Source organism: Triturus cristatus, chromosome 4_1 (assembly GCF_964204655.1).
Source record: "Triturus cristatus chromosome 4_1, aTriCri1.1, whole genome shotgun sequence".
Classification (NCBI taxonomy): Eukaryota; Metazoa; Chordata; class Amphibia; order Caudata; family Salamandridae; genus Triturus; species Triturus cristatus.
The window spans coordinates 1,233,834,716-1,233,854,353 of record NC_140585.1 but is presented as its reverse complement, the minus strand read 5'-3'; the positions used below and the strand labels follow the sequence as shown (position 1 = coordinate 1,233,854,353).

The 19,638-nt window shown below is 50.7% G+C and overlaps 1 protein-coding gene across 2 annotated transcripts in view; it reads left to right on the top strand.

Annotated features, from left to right (window-relative positions):
• LRP1 (LDL receptor related protein 1) overlaps nt 1–19,638 on the top strand; it is a 1,298,976-nt gene that overhangs the window by 934,392 nt on the left and 344,946 nt on the right. For both annotated transcript variants that reach the window (XM_085654639.1, XM_085654638.1), the window contains exon 66: nt 17,319–17,441. In XM_085654639.1, coding sequence (XP_085510765.1) covers nt 17,319–17,441 — 123 coding nt within the window. The remainder of the gene's footprint in view (nt 1–17,318; nt 17,442–19,638) is intronic.

The following is a 19,638-nucleotide window of genomic DNA, read 5'->3' as shown; positions in this document are numbered from 1 at the left end:
ATTGCATACTTTTGGCAATCTTTAATTTAAAATTTCATCCAGAGAATAGATCATATGATTGTTGGTCATTTTTTCCTTGTGTCCATAAATGTGTCTGTAAACAGGAACAATTTCATAATTAATATACTTAATACTTTCAATGATATCATTGTATTTTGAAACATAAATCTGAAAGAGACACGTTAGTGATAGATTCCTTACCTTAGAATATCCCCAGGTGTCAGACTGAATCTGGAAAGTTTCGCTTAGCAGTTTCCCTGCTTGTCAGTAGGTGGCGTCGTGCGGCTCCGCGTCCGTCACTGGCGTCGTAAGCGCAGAGATGACGCCACGGAGACTACTTAGGCGCCACCCATGCGCGCTGACGTCAGTTCTTTCTTTTTCAGCGCCAGCAAGTGCAGATCCGGATCGAGCACGTACCTTAGTCACTTTTTGAGTACTATTTTGAGACTTTTTGTCTCCTCTGTTTTCTCCTGGTGCACGTGGGTATGCCCGGCTTTAAGTCCTGTGGGGCCTGCCGCCGTAATATTTTGGTGGCGGACCCCCACGGTGTTTGCCTCTACTGCCTGGAGACTGCCCGGACTGCCGGGATTGTCGCGCCATGGCCCCCAAGGCCTTGAGGGAGCGGTGTAGGAAGTTGCGGGAGGTCCAGCATTCGTCACGCCGTCGCTCCGGGTCCAGGGGCCGTTCCCGGGACCGATCGCGGGACCGGAGCCATCGCTCCTCAGGCTCCAAGATTTCGCCTTCGGATTCCGGTAAGTGACGCCATAAAAGGACGAGGGGAACAGGGGCTTCGCCACGGCGGCTCCCCTGGAGCCTGGGAGTCCCGCGGCCTACCCGCCATACCCGGGTCCGTCAGCGAACAGGTGCAAGAATTCCTTGCTACCATGGACCACCTTTTTAGGCCACCGGCTCCTTCGGGCCCTGCGGTCCCGTGTCCAGATCAGGTTGGTCCGGTGGCTCCGCCACCGGCGCCAGCCCCGGTGCCACAGGATACTGTGCCGGCGGCTCTGGCCCCGGCGCCACGAGGTGCGGCGTTGACTGCTTCGGCCTCGGCGCCACATTCGGTGCCGTTTATTCCTCCCTTGCCCCGATTCAGGACCATTTTGTTCCAGCCTGGGATCCGCATTGGGAGCCGGCGCCGTTTCTCCCTGCTACGGCTTTCCCGGCATGACCGGCTCCCTCTACGCCAGAGGCGGACGAAGACTGGGAAGGGTTTGAGGACCCTCTTGCCCGGCAATGTGACTCCGAGCATGATTGGGTGGATGACTTGGAGGAGGCAGGCGACCTCGATGTCTCCTCTGACCCGGGTTTCACTTCCCCTCTGCCTACGATGGAGGAAGGTGCCTCTTACACGATGGTCCTCCGTCGGGCTGCTGAGGCCCTTAATCTTGACCTCCCCACAGTGGCCCTCAAGACATACCTCCTCACCGAGGTGCTCCAGACGGCGTCTACTTCGTTTGAGTCGTTGCTTCCTTTCAATCACGCCCTTACCGACGTCCTCTTGGGCACTTGGTCGAGGCCGGCCTCGGAGGCCCTGGTGGATAAAAACGTTGCCAGACGCCGGCGTCCGGTGACCCCGCCATTTTGACTACTCGCCCTACGCCTGAGAGCCTGGTCATTCAGGCTTTGATGTCACAGAGTGCTTTTCCTATGGCCGCGCCAGATAAGGACTCTAAACGGCTAGACCAGTTTGGGAAGCGGTTGTTCTCTTCAGCCAGCTTAGGACTGCGGTCGGTGAACACCGCCTGCTTGTTCGGCCGCTACTCCTACGGGGTGTGGGATGCCGTTGCTCAGGTGTTGCTTCATTGTCCTGAGGAGGTGCAGGGTGTCCTTCATCAGGCAATTGCTGAGGGTAAGGATGGGGCTAAGTTCGTCATTCGGTGTGAGCTGGACACCGCCGACTCATTGGGCAGGGCAATTTCTACAACTGTGGCGTTGCGATGTCACACCTGGTTGCGTTCGACTGGGTTTTCGCCTAATGTCTAAAGCTCGCTCATGGACATGCCCTTTGATGGCACCAGCATGTTTGGCGATAAGGCTGACAGTGCCCTGGAGCGCTTTAAGGATTCGCGGGCTACGGCCAAGTCCTTGGGCCTTTCTACTAAAAGTTCGGCCTCTCCTGGTTTTCGTTCCTTTTGTGGCCAAGGTGGAGGCAGTCAGGTGCGCCCGTCCCCTAAGCCTGGGCAGAACCAGCCCCAGCGCGGCCGGAGTCACGATTTTCGCAGGGGCGGGTCGGGGAACCAGCGTGCGGGTCTTTCCACCTCCACCCCCGCTGCTTCCACCCCCAAACCTTCCTAATCTCAGCTTCGGGGAGCACCCCATGCTGGTGGGTGGCTGGATCCGCCACCACCTCCCTCACTGGCGCGAGATTACATCAGACAGATGGGTGCTGCAGATAATCTGCCACAGTTAATCCCTTCCCTTGCAGTCCTCCCCTCCTGCCATGCCACTTCGGTGCCACCGCATGTCGGGGGATCACTTGGTTCTTCTCCGACAGGAAGTCACGGCCCTCTTGGCCAAGGGGCCCATCGAGTGCGTTCCTGGGCTGGAAGTAGGGAGTGGTTGTTATTCCCACTACTTTCTGGTCCCCAAGAAGGACAAAGGGGGCCTGCGTCCTATCTTGGACCTTCGGGACGTCAATCGCTTCCTCCGGAAGGAGAAGTTCAAGATGCTGACTCTGGCTCAGGTCTTAGCTGCCCTCGAACCTGGAGACTGGATGGTAGTGTTGGACTTGCAGGACGCATATTTTCATATTCCTGTCCTGCCGACCCACTGGCATTAACTGCGGTTCACGGTAGGCCAGGAGCATTTTCAGTTTGACGTGCTCCCCTTCGGCCTTACCAGCACCCCTCGGGTGTTCCCGAAAGTGATGGCGGTGGTTGCAGCTTATCTGCGCTGGTCGGGTGTGTCAGTCTTCCACTACCTCGACGACTGGTTGTTCAAGGCGGGCTTGTCCCAGGCAGTCATCCACCACCTTCAGACTACGGCCGACCTCTTGCATTTGCTGGGGTTCTCCATCAACATGCCAAAGTCGCACCTGAGTCCCTCTCAGAAGCTCCCCTTCATCAGAGCGGTTCTGGATTCGATGCTGTTTCGGGTTTATCCTCCCAAGCAGCGAGTCCGGGATATTCAGGCTATGATTCCGATCTTTCAGTCTCTGTCCCGGTTATCAGTCAGGTTGACCCTCCGTCTCCTGGGCCTGATGCCCTCCTGCATCCTGCTAGTGCCACATGCCAGATGGCATATGCGGGCTCTGCAGTGGGACCTGAAGTTCCGGTGTGCGCAGCATCAGGGCAACCTGTCCGATCTTATCCAGATCTCGGAGGGCACCGCATGACAATTGCAGTGGTGGCTCACGAATCACGATTGGGTCAATGGCAGATCATTCTCCCTTCTCCAACCGGAGCGCACAGTGGTGACGTATGTGTCCCTCCTGTGATGGGGAGGCCACTTGGGAGAGGCAGAGATCAGAGGACTCGGGTATCCGGCGGAGTCCCGTCTCCACATCAACCTGTTGGAGCTTTGGGCGATCCGACTGGCACTGAAGGCATTCCTTCCCTCTGTCCGGGGATGTGTGGTGCAGGTGTTCACGGACAACACCACTGCCATGTGGTATTGCAACTAACAGGGCGTGGTGGGGTCCTGGACCCTATGTCAGGAGGCTCTGCGCCGCTGGACATGGCTGGAACATCAAGGCATTACCTTGGTGGTTCCACACCTGGCAGGTTCTCTGAATTCCAGGGCGGTCGAACTCAGCCGCCGGTGCTTGATGGATCACGAATGGCGTCTGCAGTCGGACGTGGTGCAAGGTCTCTTTCAGCAGTGGGGAGAGCCTTGGTTAGATCTGTTCGCCATCGACAAGAACGCGCAATGTCATCAATTCTGCGCGTTGGAATTTCCAAGGCGGCACTCGCTCGGCGACGCTTTTTGTCGCGAGTGGAGTTGCGGTCTGTTGTACGCCTTTCTGCCTATACCACTTCTGTCCAGAAGAATATTCGGCGTGACCGGGCCGAAGTCATCCTTGTGGCTCGGGATTGGGCACGAAGATACTGGTATCCCGAGCTACTCAGCATGGCGATCAATCCCCCGATCCGTCTGCCTCTTCGGGAGAATCTTCTGTCGCAGCAGCAGGGGACCGTCCTCCAACCGAACCTTTCCAGCCTCCACCTCCATGCGTGGAGATTGAGCGACAACAGTTGACCGCTTCTGATCTTCCTCTTGAAGTCTGTGATGTCATCTTGGCAGCCAGGCGTCCCTCCACTAAAACGGTATACGCCCGTCGGTGGAACAAATTTGTGGCATGGTGCACAGTGAAGGCTCTGGATCTCCATTCTGCCCCTCTTTCGGAAGTTATTCTGTTCCTGCTTTCCTTGGCCCAGTAGGGCTCTGCTCTGGGCACTCTTAAAGGTTATCTCTCTGCCATCTCCGCCGTTCTCCGGCTTCCTGATCAGCCTTCTCTTTTTAAGTCTCCGGTTGTTGACCGTTTACTTAAAGGCATTACGCACACGTTTCCTCCCGTGTCGTTCATCATGCCTCAATGGGACTTGAATCTTGTTTTGACCTATCTGATGAGCGCTCCTTTCGAGCCCCTTCATACCTGTCCTTTGCGTCTTCTCACTCTCAAGACGGCTTTCGTGGTAGCTATAACCTCTGCCAGGAGAGTGAGTGAGCTCCAGGCTCTTTCTTCCAAACCTCCTTTCCTTTCTGTTCATCTGGACAAGGTGGTTTTAAGGACCCGTCCTTCTTTTTTCCGAAGGTTGTCCCGCCCTTCCACATCGGGGAGACCATCACTTTGCCCACCTTCTTTCTGCCTCCGCATCCTTCAAGGGAGGAGGAAAGGCTCCATCGTCTGGGCCCAAAACGTGCGCTTGCATTCTATCTGCAGCGTACACAGCAGTTCCGGGTGGATGGCCAGCTCTTTGTTGGCTACGTGGGCGCCCAAAAATGTCGCGCTGTGCACAAACGAACCATCTCTTGGTGGTCGTTCTGTGCATCAAGGCATGTTACTCGTTGGCTAAGAAGGAGCCTCCTGTGGGGCTGCGTGCTCATTCTACCAGGGCAACTGCAGCCACTACTGCCTTGGGACGCGGCGCTCCCTTGCAGGACATTTGTCAGGCAGCTACATGGGCCTCGCTGCACACGTTTACCAAGCATTACTGCCTTGACAGTCCAGTCCGTAGAGACTGCTTCTTTGGCCGTTCTGTTCTCCGTGACTTTCTGGTGTAATTTGTTTGCAGACCCACCACCGGGGTTGGTATTGCTGGGGTATCTATTCTAAGGTAAGGAATCTATCACTAACGTGTCTCTTTCAGATGCACAAGTTACTACTTGTGTAACGATATATCTGTAAGGGACACTAGTTATTGATAGATTCCTTACCGCCCCACCCATCCTCCCCATTCTGCGAACTGATTTCTAGGGTTCAGGTCATCCCCTTTTAGGGCCCTAGTTTTATGCACCAAAGGTCAGTTTCTCGCATGACTCTGCGTTTCGGCGCGGAAAGTCGTGTACAGAACTGACGTCAGCGCGCATGGGTGGCGCCTATGTACTCTCCGTCGTGTCATCTCAGCGCTTACGACACCAGTGACGGACGTGGAGCTGCACAACGCCACCTACTGACGCGCAGGGGTACTGCTAAGCGAAACTTTCCGGATCCAGTCTGACGCCTGGGGATATTCTAAGGTAAGGAATCTATCAGTAATTAATGTCTCTTACAGATATATTGTTACACAAGTAGCAACTTGTGCCTTTGCGTAACTATAGTTCTTTTCAGAGGTTTTACTTTTAACTAGCTTTATTTAAATTTCTTCAGACTAAGTTCCATACTTGAGTCATTCAAAAATGTATTTGTTGCAAATTGGGTTCCGCTTAATCCCTCTGTATTTTTTGGCTTTTGACCACCCAGTTTGTGGCCTTTTTCTGTGAGTGAGTCTCACTACCTGAGTTTCACTGTAAATTCACATTAAATTGGCTGACACTGCTAATGGACAGTGTCTGCCTTTTATGAAAAGGTCGGTGCTGTGCAGCTAGGATATTAGGATTTGGGCTGATTATACTTGATCACGATCATGTGCGGAGTGTGTGTGTGAGACTACCATCTTGCATAGCTTGGTATCTGCACACAGGTAGCCTGTCGCAAAACAAACCTTTGATAGACTGGTACCACATAGTATAGGACTTACTATGTGAGTGGGCAGTCATAGTGTAGGTCTGTAATCTTACTGAAGGTCTGTGGTGCTTAAGTTGTATTGCAAGTTATAAGTGAAATCTGCTTTAGAGTACAGTTTTGCTTCACTTAGGTCTTCAGGGTCCAGCAAGTTAACAATCTAGGGGTTAACATGCATCCAGAGGCTAGAGCTACATTCCCATACATATACTCCTTATGCCACTGTAAGAATGATCATATTTCCCTGGCTTAGCGCATAATCAGACTCCCGGTCTTTGTTGCCTGTACTAGGCCAACATAAGTACTCTTCTCTCCAGCATGAGGATCAAAGGCCAGTTCCCGGAAAAGGAAGGGGTGGGGAGAAAATCTGCCTCTGTTAATGAGCTTGTCGCACTTAACCTAGGGTGGGTCAGCCCAGGCCCCAGACACAGATGTAGGAGATCCAGATCCCTGGAGCAAAGCACAAGAGGGTCTTTGTGAGAAAGTGCCATCTTTCTTGCATGGTATGCCCCCACTTTTTGCGGAAATGCTGAATGTACTTTGACTGAGTGTGCCCTAAACAAAAACCTCAAAACCAAATTGGCAAACCCTGGCCACATGTCAGCCCCTGGTAAATGGTACCCTGGGTACCCAGGGCTTTGCGACCAGGGAAGGCCTCTAGGGGCTGCAGCACTCATTGTGCCACCCTTAGAGGCCCTGTACCCTAACACCCACACACTATCCTTGCAGGCTGAGTGTCTGGGTACAGGACAAAACAGAGTCGAAATGGCACACATCCCTGTGTGCCATGCCTACAACTTACACTGCCCTGGCATACATCAGCCACCCCTTTAGTGGGGTGCCCTATGCAAGTGGTGTGGGCACGGAGGCAGGAGCCCTGTGCCCCTACAGTACCCAGGTCCATTCCTGGGCCCTGTAAGTGCAGTGCTGCCATTTAAGAGTATATGGTGCTGGTTGATCGTCAAACACGAACTCCACAGCACCATGATGGCTCCACTGAAGACTGAGAAGTTTGGTATCAAACTTCTCAGCACATTAAACCTGCACTGATGCCAGTGTATGATTTAATGTACAATGCACGACAGAGGGCATCTTAGAGATGCCCCCTGAACCTAACCTACAATCCACGTCTGGTCTGAGAGGCTGCCACACAGCAGACATGTTGCTGGACCCCTGGGTAGAGAGCCATCCGCTCTCCTGGGCCTGCAACAGGTCACATCCTGGCCGAGGTGCTAGGTCTCCTCCCCCAGGTTGGGCAGGGGAAGCTTCAAAGGCATGCCGCTTTTGTGAGCTTCTCCAGGCCACTTGCTTAACTCGATCATTACAAAAAACGGGGTAACCCAATCTGGTCAAGGACCTGGGTAATGTATGTTACAAAAAACAGTGGTCCTGGACCTATACTTAGAATGAATTAATCAAAATATTTTGTATTTTATGGTTCAGTTAACCATATCATTAAATGAATTAAACAGCAAAAAAGAGAACGACCTGAAAAAGAATTCATCATATGTTTATTCAATGATGTTTTGGATAAAAGCCATACATGTTATATTAATCACATGAATCAATCAAAAGAGGTTGCACCAGAGGAAGATGTGCAGTGAAAAGGAGAGGGTGCTCAAGTGTAAGGAAATCAAAAAAGAGAATACTTCAACATATTATCTGGAATTTAATATGTCAGGGCAGGGAAGAGCGGTTACAAGTCACCGTCTTAGCTAGTCTGTCCCAATGGCATTCATATAAACTTGACTTTTGTTTATTCACAGAAATCAATTCCGATGCAGCACATTGAAAAGGGTATTTCGGGTACAGACGTACCTAGCCAGTACGCGGTCATCACCGTGGAGTCAGGCTTCATTTGTGCCTGACTCCACGGTGATGACCGCGTACTGGCTAGGCGCGCTCCAACTAAATAATCTAAGGAACCCCAGTTGTCCGCCTATTTTTGAATTGGAACATTGGCTGTAATCGTCCCCTGAAGCCTCTGGTGGTTTACTTTTGGACATTCACTGTCAAGGTTGACTATAGAATTCATTCTATTGGACTCCATGTATGAACCGTGGATTTCGCTAATCACCTATAATTGATAGGTTGCCCAGGCCAAGTCCTGATGAAGATCCGCAAGACCGAGGCTGTCTGAATTTCCCTTATGGTCGCAAGTCGGATCGAAACGTCGACGCCCCTTTGTATTTAGTCTGTACCCGAAATACCCTTTTCAATGTGCTGCATCGGAATTGATTTCTGTGAATAAACAAAAGTCAAGTTTATATGAATGCCATTGGGACAGACTAGCTAAGACGGTGACTTGTAACCGCTCTTCCCTGCCCTGACATATTAAATTCCAGATAATATGTTGAAGTATTCTCTTTTTTGATTTCCTTACACTTGAGCACCCTCTCCTTTTCACTGCACATCTTCCTCTGGTGCAACCTCTTTTGATTGATTCATGTGATTAATATAACATGTATGGCTTTTATCCAAAACATCATTGAATAAACATATAATTCTTTTTCAGGTCGTTCTCTTTTTTGCTGTTTAATTCATTTAATGATATGGTTAACTGAACCATAAAATACAAAATATTTTGATTAATTCATTCTAAGTATAGGTCCAGGACCACTGTTTTTTGTAACAACACTTGCTTAACTCAGCAACTGGCCCCTACTGGGTCTCAACCCCCACTCTGGCGGAAATACTGGCCGGAAACCCCAAATAAGGACAGGGGGTGTGCCAGCCTCTTCCAACCCCACCCATCTTGAAGATGGGGAGCTCTACCCTATCAGGACTAGGCTACTGCCCCCCTCCCACAGGAGAGAGGCAGGATAGTGGGTGTACCCACCCCAGGACAGGGACCCATTGGTCCCTGCCCTTCGCCTACCTGTAATGCCCCTAAATCTAGTATTTAGGGGCTCCCTGAACCTTCCTTCCCCAGATTCCAGATTCGAAACTACAAAGAGCAAGAAGAAAGACGATCTGCCCTGCAGCTGCTGAAAAGAGGAAGACACCAACTGCTTTGTCCCCAGCCCTACTGGCCTGTCGACCCTCGAACCTGCTCCTGCTCCGACCCGGCACCTCTTGTGGCCAGCAACCTCAACAACCCCAGAGGACCTGGCTACCTTTTGGCTCTAAGCCCTTGGACTCCCATGAGTAGAGGCTCTACTCAAAAACGTATCTCTAATCCCTGGCAGCAGCCCGGAACCGCGAACCCAGCACACTCTGCACCAGCCAAGCCTGGCCAGTGCCGGAGTGAACAAAGACCCTGAGGACGACCCCACGGCGACTGTGACCCCGAGTCCGGCACCCAAGGCCCTCCCTCGACACTCCTGAAGAAGCCTGCAGCCTCAGAACAAGGTGCCCCCACCAACCGCGATCAACAGAGGGTAAGATTTTCCGACACCAAAAGGCACCCCTGCACGCGGTGCCCCACGGCCCCCTGTGCCCAATCCCGGGGTACCTACCTATCCTCCAACTACCCAACTTACCTCTCGAAGTGGTGGTGGCACCTGAAGAGTCCTCGTCCCCGAACTTGCAGTCTTTTTCTAAACCGGAGATTTCCCATTGAAATCAATTGAGCTCCCGACGGCTCAAAAGCACTCTGCACCCAGCCGCCCGAGTGGCCCTGGCAGTGAAAACTCTACACCTACCCACTTCCCCACTTGCCCTGAGTAAGTGACCAGGAGCTCAGCTCCCACAGCCGCGTGGCTTGCCAGTCAGCAGCCACCAACCAAGGCCCCCCTACATTCCATAGGATAACATTGGGCCTAACTCAAGTGTGGACTTTTCAAATCTTAAAATATTCACCAAAAATCAGCCGAGTAACGAAAACGAAATTACTCACCTGCTCTTAGGTGAGCTCCCAGTGCTGGATCTTGGTGCCCAGCACTGACTCTGAAAAATACTTACAACTGTACTTACCCGTAACCCAATTTTCTTCCATAGGAATCCATTGACTGTTTTTCTGTGAAATTTCTTCTAAGTGTCGATTTCTGCAATCTTTAAATATTCTTCAAAAATAATATAATATCTGAAAACATAATTACTTACCTGTTTTGGATAATGGTCCCAGTACTGAGTCTAGGCACCCAGTACTGGATTACAAAGTAACGAGAACCTACTGTACCTGTAACCTGAATTTTCTTCCATAGGGAATCATTGCATGTTTCCTTTGAAATATTTTCTAAGTGTCAACTTTTAAAATAGCTAAATATTGTTTAAAAATCATTACAGTAATTAAGTCGACTTTCATCACTTGATTCTGAGTACTGACCCAGGACTGAATCTAGGATCCAGTCCTGCAATTCCAAAAGTAATCTGTTTCAAATAACCTGAATTTACCATTGAGCTCAATGCATTGTTGTGTTTAAAAAATAGTTGCCTACTGCAACCACTTGCAACTGTTTACAAAAGTTTATTGCATTTTGCAAAAGTATTTATATGAAACATCTCATGCTGAGAAAAAATATTTTAAATCCAAGTGTTGGTTCTAAAATAAAACAAGCCTATATTTCTTATATATTAATCATTGGCCTAGAGTTCAGTTATCGAGTGTGTGAGACCATTTGCTGACTGAGTGTGTACAACAAATGCTTTACACTGTCCTCTGATACTGCCTTACTGCTCGACCAAGCTACCACAAATAGAGAGTAAGGTTCTATCTAACTTTAACCTCTGTTAAACCCTTGGGGTCTGTGGACTCTGTACACCCTGTACCTATTGGGGAACAGTATATACAGAGCCACTTTCTCACACTCCCCCCCCCCCCCCTTCCTCCCCCTTCTTTTCCTCTTTCTCCCCCCCCCCCCCCCCCGTTGTGTGGTTCGTGTGCCTTCAAGTCCTTTTGTTGGGACTTTGGTGCTATTGGTCCGGCCCCCCTTTTTAGGTCTCGCCTGACCCAGCGCATGCGCTAGTCTGGCGAGACTTTTTGAGAGGGCTCCAAAAGTGCTACCAGGCCAGCCTAGAGCTACAGTGCATGTGCGCGGACGCGCGCACCGCGATTTTCCGCGATTACTTTCACTTTCGCGGCCGCTTTGATGTTTGATCGCTATCACTTTCGCGGCACAACCAATAGGTCTCGCTTTTGGGACCTTATAAGTATTTAGTTATGCAACTGTTGCATGGCTAAACACTTATAAGGTCCAAAAGGCGAGACCTATTGGCTATGCCAATGCTTGTTTGCCTTTTGGTTTTGACTGTTGGTAAGCCGTGTAGGTCCTGAGTTTGGGCCTTCTGTCTTTTCATTCTTGGCTGTTTGACAAGCCATCTGCAGTTTTATCTCCGCGGGATCTTCTGTTTGTCCTCTGCTGCGGAAACTTTTTGCTAAGAGGGCTCCCATGCTCTGGGACGTAACATGCCCTACGTGGGGTAATGGGAGCTGTTATATAGCTTTATCATGTGCTGGGTAGATGTAGTCGTCCTTCGGACTTCTGCTCTACGTGGCGTCACGGTATGTCGCGAGTGCGATCTTCCTGCTGGTGGTTTTGTAGTGGCTTGCGTTGCGCCCCAGGCCTTCCGGCTCCTTAATCGCTGTGTCACGGGCCTAGTTAGGCCTGCTGTCCACGGCCTTCCGTTGTGGCGGTTTTGCGCTTTTTTCTTTCTTTCTTTTTCCAGGTTCCTCTTCATTCGGGGGTCAGTGTGTGCAGGCTCCTCTCGTGGGGCGTGTCCTGGCTCTTCTTGGCCCCTCCTGGCCTCTGCCTTCGGCTGACGTTTAGTTGGTCCTAGGTGCACTGTTCAGTGGTGTGGTATGCTGCTGGCTGTCATGCCAGTGCAGGCCTGTTGGTTCTGCTACACCGTTGTGGCCTTTGATGTATTCTCTTGTGCCTTTCTTCTTCCGTCAGCACTTTGGCGGTGGACCTGTCCCTGCCTTGTCCACTGCTTCCGGCTGGGGTTTGTTCAGCTCTCTTCTGTCACTGTGTCTGTGTTTCTTCAGGGGGGCCCTGCCTCCGGTTCTACCTCTTCTCCCTAGGGGTTGAGGTGGTCCTTGTGTTCCTTGAGGCTTTTTGGGCACTGTCTGCCCCTGCTGGGTGTTGGGCAGTTCTCCCTTGGTGGGGCTTAGGATATCCTGGCCTTTCCCTTCTTGTCCATGTGACATGTCCCCTGCTGGGTCTCTCTGTCTCTCCGGGTGGAAGGGGTTCTCTCGCAGGCCCTCCTCCCTTCTGGGTATGGCTAGGGTATCTATTCTACTTTAAGTAATCTGCGGCTAGTAGTCTCTATCAGATGTACAAATTACTTACCTTCGGTAACGATGTATCTGGTAGAGATGGTTCTAGCCGCAGATTCCTTCACGATCTGCCCTTCCTCCCTGTTCTGCGAGCACCCTCTGCTTGGGTTTCTGCAGTCGCCTCCCTCTGGGTGGCTTGTCTTAGTTTTCTTCCGGTCAGGCTTTCCTCTAGCTGGTTTCTCTCCAGCGTGAGGGTCTACTTTTGCTCTTCCCTCTGTTGATAGTGTTTCTGGTTCCCTACCGGTCTTCTTTGTTAGGCGTTCGTTTGCCTGTGGCTCTCCTTGACTGTGTAGTCTGCGGATGGGTTACCTGTCCTTTGACCTCCGGATCCATTCAGGGGTTATGGCCCTCCTTGCGCTATGGACCGTGGATGGATTTTCTGTCCTTTGACTTCCTGCTCCTTTCAGGAGGTATGGCCATCCTAGGTTGTGTCGTCTGGGGGTGATTTGCTGTTGCTCCTCTGTTCCGGGCTGTGGCCCTTCCCTTTGTGGTTGTGATTTCAGACTCTCTCTATCTCTCTCTATTGCTGTCACGGCACTTTCACATGCTTGTGCCTCCAGGATGGTTCTTGCCTTGGTTTGCAAGGTGGTTTCCCGGGTGGCACCTTGTGCTTTTCTTGCTATGGCTTCGCTGCTATGGTCTTCTGATGCTTTACTGCCACCTGGTGTTTTCGCCTTGGCTTGCACAGTTGTTCCTCCGAGTGCTGCTCTGCTCTTTTCCTGCTCTGGCCTGCTGTTATCGCCTTCTGGTGCTTGGTGTCGTCTGGTGACGTCTCTCACCTTTTGTTTTTCTCTATTTTGTTCTCTGTTTTTTTTTATTTTTTTATTTGTTTTTATTTTAATAATGAACAGCAGTACAAAACAACAGTCGAACACACAGTTTTCCACAATATAGAGCAGTTCAGTAGCAACTGATAGAGACAAATTTGTAAGGAACAGCTCCCCAACCGTATACATCGTTAATATCCTCCTCCCCGCACCCACACCTCTGGGCCCCCCCACATCAATCTGAGTCTGAGGCATCGTCGTCGGAATCTGAGGGCGGGTCGCAAATGCCACTCCTGAATGTGTTCCACACCCCCCCATACTTTGCTCCACTTACGAGGGCAGCCCCGCCTGATGAAGGCCGACCTCTCAGCAAACATGGCCTCGTCCATGTCGGTTCCCCATGCGGTTATCCTCGGCAACTCCCCCGTACCCCATTTTTGGTCTATGTTACGTATGGCTATCATGATCCCCAGCGTGGCCCATCCCTGCGCCTGGCGTGAAAGGTCGTTAGGTTCCCATATATTCAACAAGCAGCGCCTAGGTTCCGGCACCAGTGGGACTCCCCCGGACTGTGACAGCATCTCCATCACTCGCTTCCAGTACTCCTGGAGCACAGGGCATTCCCATATGGTGTGAAAGAAATTTCCCACCTCCCCACAGCCGCGCAAGCAGAACGGTTGTGGTGCAGTACCTATGCTGTGCAGGGTGTGCCTGGTGTAGTAAGAGCGGTGCAGAATTCGGAGCTGTATTAGCCGTAACCTTGAAGGTATACCTGCCTCCCGTGGCGAAGCCAGCGCCTCCCGCCACTCCGGATCATCAAATTCGCCCACATCACGGGACCATTTCTCACGGAGGGGACCCATTGGGTCCGGTAGGTTGTTGATCAACTTGCGGTATGTAAGGGATGTGGCCCGTTTAGGCATGTAATCTGTTAGCAATCTGTCCTCCAAGGGCGACGCCTCAGGTACTTTCTCGCCAGGCGCCAGCCTCACCGCCAAGGCGTGTTTGATTTGTGTGTATCGGAACCATTCGGAGGTCGCCAGCTCGTATTGCTGTTGGAGACGCGCAAATGTGATTATTTCACCCTTGTGCCACATGTCGCCAATCGTAGAGATCCCAATATTGTCCCAGTTATCAAAGCCCCTGCAGCTTCTGAGCTTCCCGAGCTGCTTTGTGTCCCACAGAGGTGTGAGTTGGGTCAAGACCCCGCGCCACCCCAGCTTGGCCTGCGCCGCGTGCCAAACGGCAACGGTCTGTCTGAGGGGGCCGATGAGCGCTGGATTCAGCTTACTATCGTAGAGAGGGGACAAAACACCTCGCTCTCCCAGTAGGTCCCTATCTGCTTTGAAGGCAGGGTCCGTCCGCGGAACATGAAGCCACTGATTAATTACTTTTAGCTGCGCCGCCCAGTAATAGAGCTGGATATCGGGCAGCGCTATTCCCCCGTCATACCAGCCGCGAGTTAATTTGGACTGCGCTATACGCGGTGGTCTGCCACCCCACAGGAGGGTAGTCACCTGCGCCGTAATTGCGCGGAAGTATTCCGGCGGTATGCGACACAGCGTATTTTCCAGCACGTATACGAATCGGGGTAGGGCCATCATTTTAAATAGGGCTCCTTTCCCCAGTAACGTGAGTGGCAGCGTGTCGCGCGTCGCATTTGAGGCGGTCTTGTGGGGGTTGCAGATTAAGTTTTAGAAAATCCGCAGGGTTCGCAATAACATGTATACCCAGATATTTAAACGCCGTTTGAAGTGGGCAGGCCGCGAGGAGTCGACGAGAAGGGCTGCGCAACACATACATTACCGACTTTGACCAGTTGATCGTATAGCCGGACGCTCTCCCGAAGATTTCGCAAATGTTAAGTAAACTGAGGATTGAGCGCCTCGGGGAAGACAGATAAAGCAACACATCATCCGCATGAAGGGAGATGCGGTCTTCCCAGTCATTCGTCCACCTGAGTCCCCGTATCAGGGGCTCCCAGCGGATCCATGCCGCCAGGGGCTCCAGTGCAAGGGCGAACAGCAGGGGCAACAGGGGGCACCCCTGGCGAGTGCCACGTGTCAGGGGAATATCCGCAGACATATGCCCGTTAGCGGCAACATGGGCCATTGGTTTAGTATAGAGGAGTCGGACCCAGGCACAAAATTTGGGCTTAAAGCCCAAGTGCAGTAATACTGCAAATAGGAAGGGCCATTCGACCATGTCGAACGCCATTCGTGCATCCAACAAGAGCAGCACCGCTGGCTCCTGTAATCGCTCCGCACGGGCCAGCACACCGTGCAAGCGCCGCAAGTTAAGGGCCGTGCTTCTGCCAGGCATAAAACCAGACTGATCTGGGTGTATGATATCTGATAAATGCGGTGTTAGTCTGGACGCCAAGAGTTTCGCAAGGACCTTCGCCTCTGCGTTCAGCAGCGATATAGGACGATAGGAGGTGCATTCAGAAGCGGGTTTGCCGGGCTTCAGTATAGCCACTATGGTGGCCGTCCGCTGGTCCTGCGGGAGTTCGCCCACACGGAGACTGTCCGTGTACATGTTAAGCAAGTGAGGGGATACCGTCTCAGCCGACCGCTTATAGAACTCGACCGGTATGCCATTCGGTCCCACTGTTCTCTGGTTTTTTCGCACACTGTTCGCATGCTCTTCTCAGTTTTTTGTGATGGCTCCGCGTTGTGGCGCGGACAAATTCTCCGAAGCAAACTGGCGTAGGCACGCCGGGTGAGGCTTATGTGACCTCACTGATGTCACGCCCTCGGAGGACGTCGGTCATGTCTATAAAATTGATTGAAAGAAGAGCAACTTTTACAAGCAAATAATACAACACTTTTAGGACAATTAAATAGCGAACCTCAGTAATCTTTAGTGGAGTTCCCTTCACCAAGTGTTATTAATATTAATTGAATGAATGAGAGCGTGATTCGGTTAAGTTTTTACTTTGTTAATTCTAAACTAGATGTATTCTATATATTACATATTTGATGAAACAACTGATTATGTAATGAAATTGAGTATTTTTGTTATTCACTACACACCTGGAGCCAACTTATGACTGTTACTTGAAGCTAGATATATATATATATATATATCCAGGAAGCGGCGGACGCCATTTTCTATCTCGCACTCTGAGGGGGTGGAAGAAAAACAAAGGCAAAAAACATATTAAGGGGCTGCTTAGACTGCTCCCAACCACCTAGCCTTGATGAAGGTGTCCCCAATGAACCCCCAAGTGTAAAAATCCTTCCCCAAAAAAAATTTCCATACTCTCCACACCCAGTGTACAAATGGTGCCCGAAGGGCACCATTTGTGCATGGCTTATTAGACACCAACATAGCACAACAAAAAATCAAACATTACCTTTCACAACGAAGCGCATAATATATCCTCCATGTGCGCACGGTGCGCAAAGCGCACCGTGCGTACATGGCCCATCCAGCGTAACGTGGGCACGCGGTGCGCGTAGCGCACCGCGTGCCCACCCTGCGTGCACGGCACTAACTGCTTAAAGTGGGCGCGCGGTGCGCAAAGCGCACCGCGTGCTCACTGTGCGCGCACGGAACGAACTGCGTTAAGTGGGCGCGCACGCCACGAATGGCGTAAAGTAACTTAGCATTTAAAAAAACGTACAAATTCACTGAAAAAACCATAGGTTTCACACACGTTATAGTTAGGAATTAGCATTTAAAAAACCTTGCAAATTCACTTAAAAAACAATAGGTTTCAGACATGTTATAGTTAGCTGGACATTTTACTCGTAAAAAAACAATGAAATTCCCCCGTTATAGTTAGTGCAGGCAACTATAACTCACGCGACCGCAATCCTCTGCTGATGACATATGTGTCTTTATGAAAAAAAAATATTTGTAATATATGTATAGCTAAAATTTAATGGAAGAAGACATGGGCAAATAAGTGTCTAAATACAGTATTAGCATCAGCAGAGGATTGCGGTCGTGTGAGTTATAGTTGCCTGCACTAACTATAACAGGGGAATTTCATTGGTTTTTTACGAGTGAAATGTCCAGCTAACTATAACATGTCTGAAACCTATGGAGGATCCTAATACTGTTGCAGTATTAGGATCCTCGCACGGCTCTGCAAGTGCACCTCATTCCCAGTCCCCTGGTTGTCACTGTGCTATAATCAGTTTCTGTTTTTCTTACACAGCGGAAGTGACCTGCGCTCCAAATCAGTTCCAGTGTGTGATCACCAAGCGCTGTATCCCAAGGGTCTGGGTCTGTGACCGTGATAATGATTGCGTTGATGGATCCGATGAGCCAGCCAACTGCAGTAAGTCTCCTTGTTTCCTATTAGATGCAATACCTAATCAAGCCTAGGTACACCCACTCTGTGGATAATGTGGTGGCAAGGATGGCAACCTATGTTGCTCCAAAGGGGCCCTACCAGTTACTTCAGTTGAAAAACAAAACGTGTGCCTGGAATGTGTGGCTGTATATGCACATGCACCGCATACTCGTGCAATCTAGTGTTCAGCTTGGTGTTTGCTAGTTGGATTTCTTTCCATAAGTCTTTCTAGTCCCGAAATGTGCTGTGACTCCTCCCTTAGTGGACAATGCGATGTATTGTGTTTTTTACGCCATCCGGTTTCAATGTATACTGAGGGCTCAGAGTTAATCGTGTTTAAGGGCTCACAAGTGTGGGTATTGGCATCGACGCATTGGGAAAACCAGTCCTCTCCTCAGTGACTTTCCGTCACACTAAATCACCTGGCACCTTCGGAGGACCAATGTTTAGGGCTGGAAAAGGCGATGAGCACACCTCTCAAGATGCACCATCTGTCATCTTCTGAAAAGATGCCTTCGTTATTGAAGAAGGTAAGGGGACTGGCCCATCTGAAAATCCTGGCAGCTTAGCTTAGCCCAAAGATGGTGTCCTTAAGCATGTCGGAGCACAAGAAAGAGAATGACGTTGAGCCTTTTCCAATGAAGGTTACACCAAGGGTCATAAGTATGCCTCCAGGCTTCAAGATCCACGCCACCAAGCTAGAGTCACATAAATAGTCCCACTCTAAGGTAAAGCACCACTCCTGCAGAAGTCTGAAATTGAGCCCTGAGCACGGCCATTCAAGTCTATCCCCTTTAGGGCTTCTGCTGCCTTCAAGCTCTGGCTGATACCAAGAGAAGTCTTCAGAGTCAACCAAGGTTGCCCCCCAAAGATGATGACCCACTGGTTATTGAGCGCTACCTGCTCCAAGGGCTTTGAGCAAACACACTCACATGCCCTGAGGCAGTCGCCAAGAATCACATCAATGCTGAGAGCTTCGTCGACAGCCAAATTAGTGGTGCGAGTCTTGCAGAGTCTTCAGAAGGTGTTCTGTGCCAAGCAGCAGTGTCCTTTCATCCACCCCATCACTGGGAAGATTTATGTGAAGCCACTGCCATGCAAAAGAAGGCTTGCATTCAAAAGAGTACTCTCCTCCAAAGCCCCAACTGAACAGACATCGAAGAAATACAGTGAAATGGGCACTAGCCCTCTCCCTTATCTTCCACCTCTGCTGCCAACTCCATCTCTTCCTCCACCCCCACGCCCATCACCTCTCCCTCTCCACCAGTCACCTGAGTAGTGGTCCCCAATTACCCTTTGGGCCCAGGCAGTAGTTATGACCCTACTGACCCATATGACCAGCCCTTAGACTTAGGACCTTCCGATGGCACCTAGGAAAACTATAAAGTCCAACTCTCTGTGCAGTTCTTGCCCTTGCTTAATGGGATGCTCAAGTTTGTCCCAGACAACAAGGAGCCAGTCAAAGCCAGGCTAGCGACACCTACGATTTAGAAAAATTACAAATACTCTTCTAGCTATGCTATTTACATAAAAACTCAAGTGCCTCCTGACTCCATGATAGTCAGTACTACACCTGAGATGGCCTCCACCTAAGCCATATGCCATCTCCTCCTGCCTGACGCATTCGTGTATAGCCAACTCTGTTGCACTCCTTTACTATTCGGACAGGTTCCAGTGGAAGGAGACGCAGGAGCTGATAAAACATCTTGCAGAGGAGTACAGGGAGAAGGTTAATGGTGGTCATGTGTGAGGGCAAGGCCTGCTCGAATACCAACAGCCATTGTGCTCTTGACACCGTGAGCACAGCCTCTAGAGGCATTAACACCAGCATTTTTCTCAGGCGCAACACCTGACTCTGCATCTCTGGTTTCAAACTCGAGATCCAGCAGCACCCTCTCAATCTCCCATTTTACAGGAAGCTTCTCTTTGGCCCCCAGGTAGATAAGCTGATGTTCAAGCTAAAAAACATGGAGATTTTGAAGCATATGGCACTCTGCAAACTCCGGCTGGGAGAGGCTGGGAGAAAGTGCCATCTTTCTTACATTGTATGCCCCCACTTTTTGTTGAATTGCTGAATTTACTTTGAGTGTGCCCTGGACTCCTGCCAATCAGGTGCCCAGGGCCTATGTTCCTTCCCCAAAAACCTAAAACCCAAATTGGCAAACCCTGGCCACATGTCAGC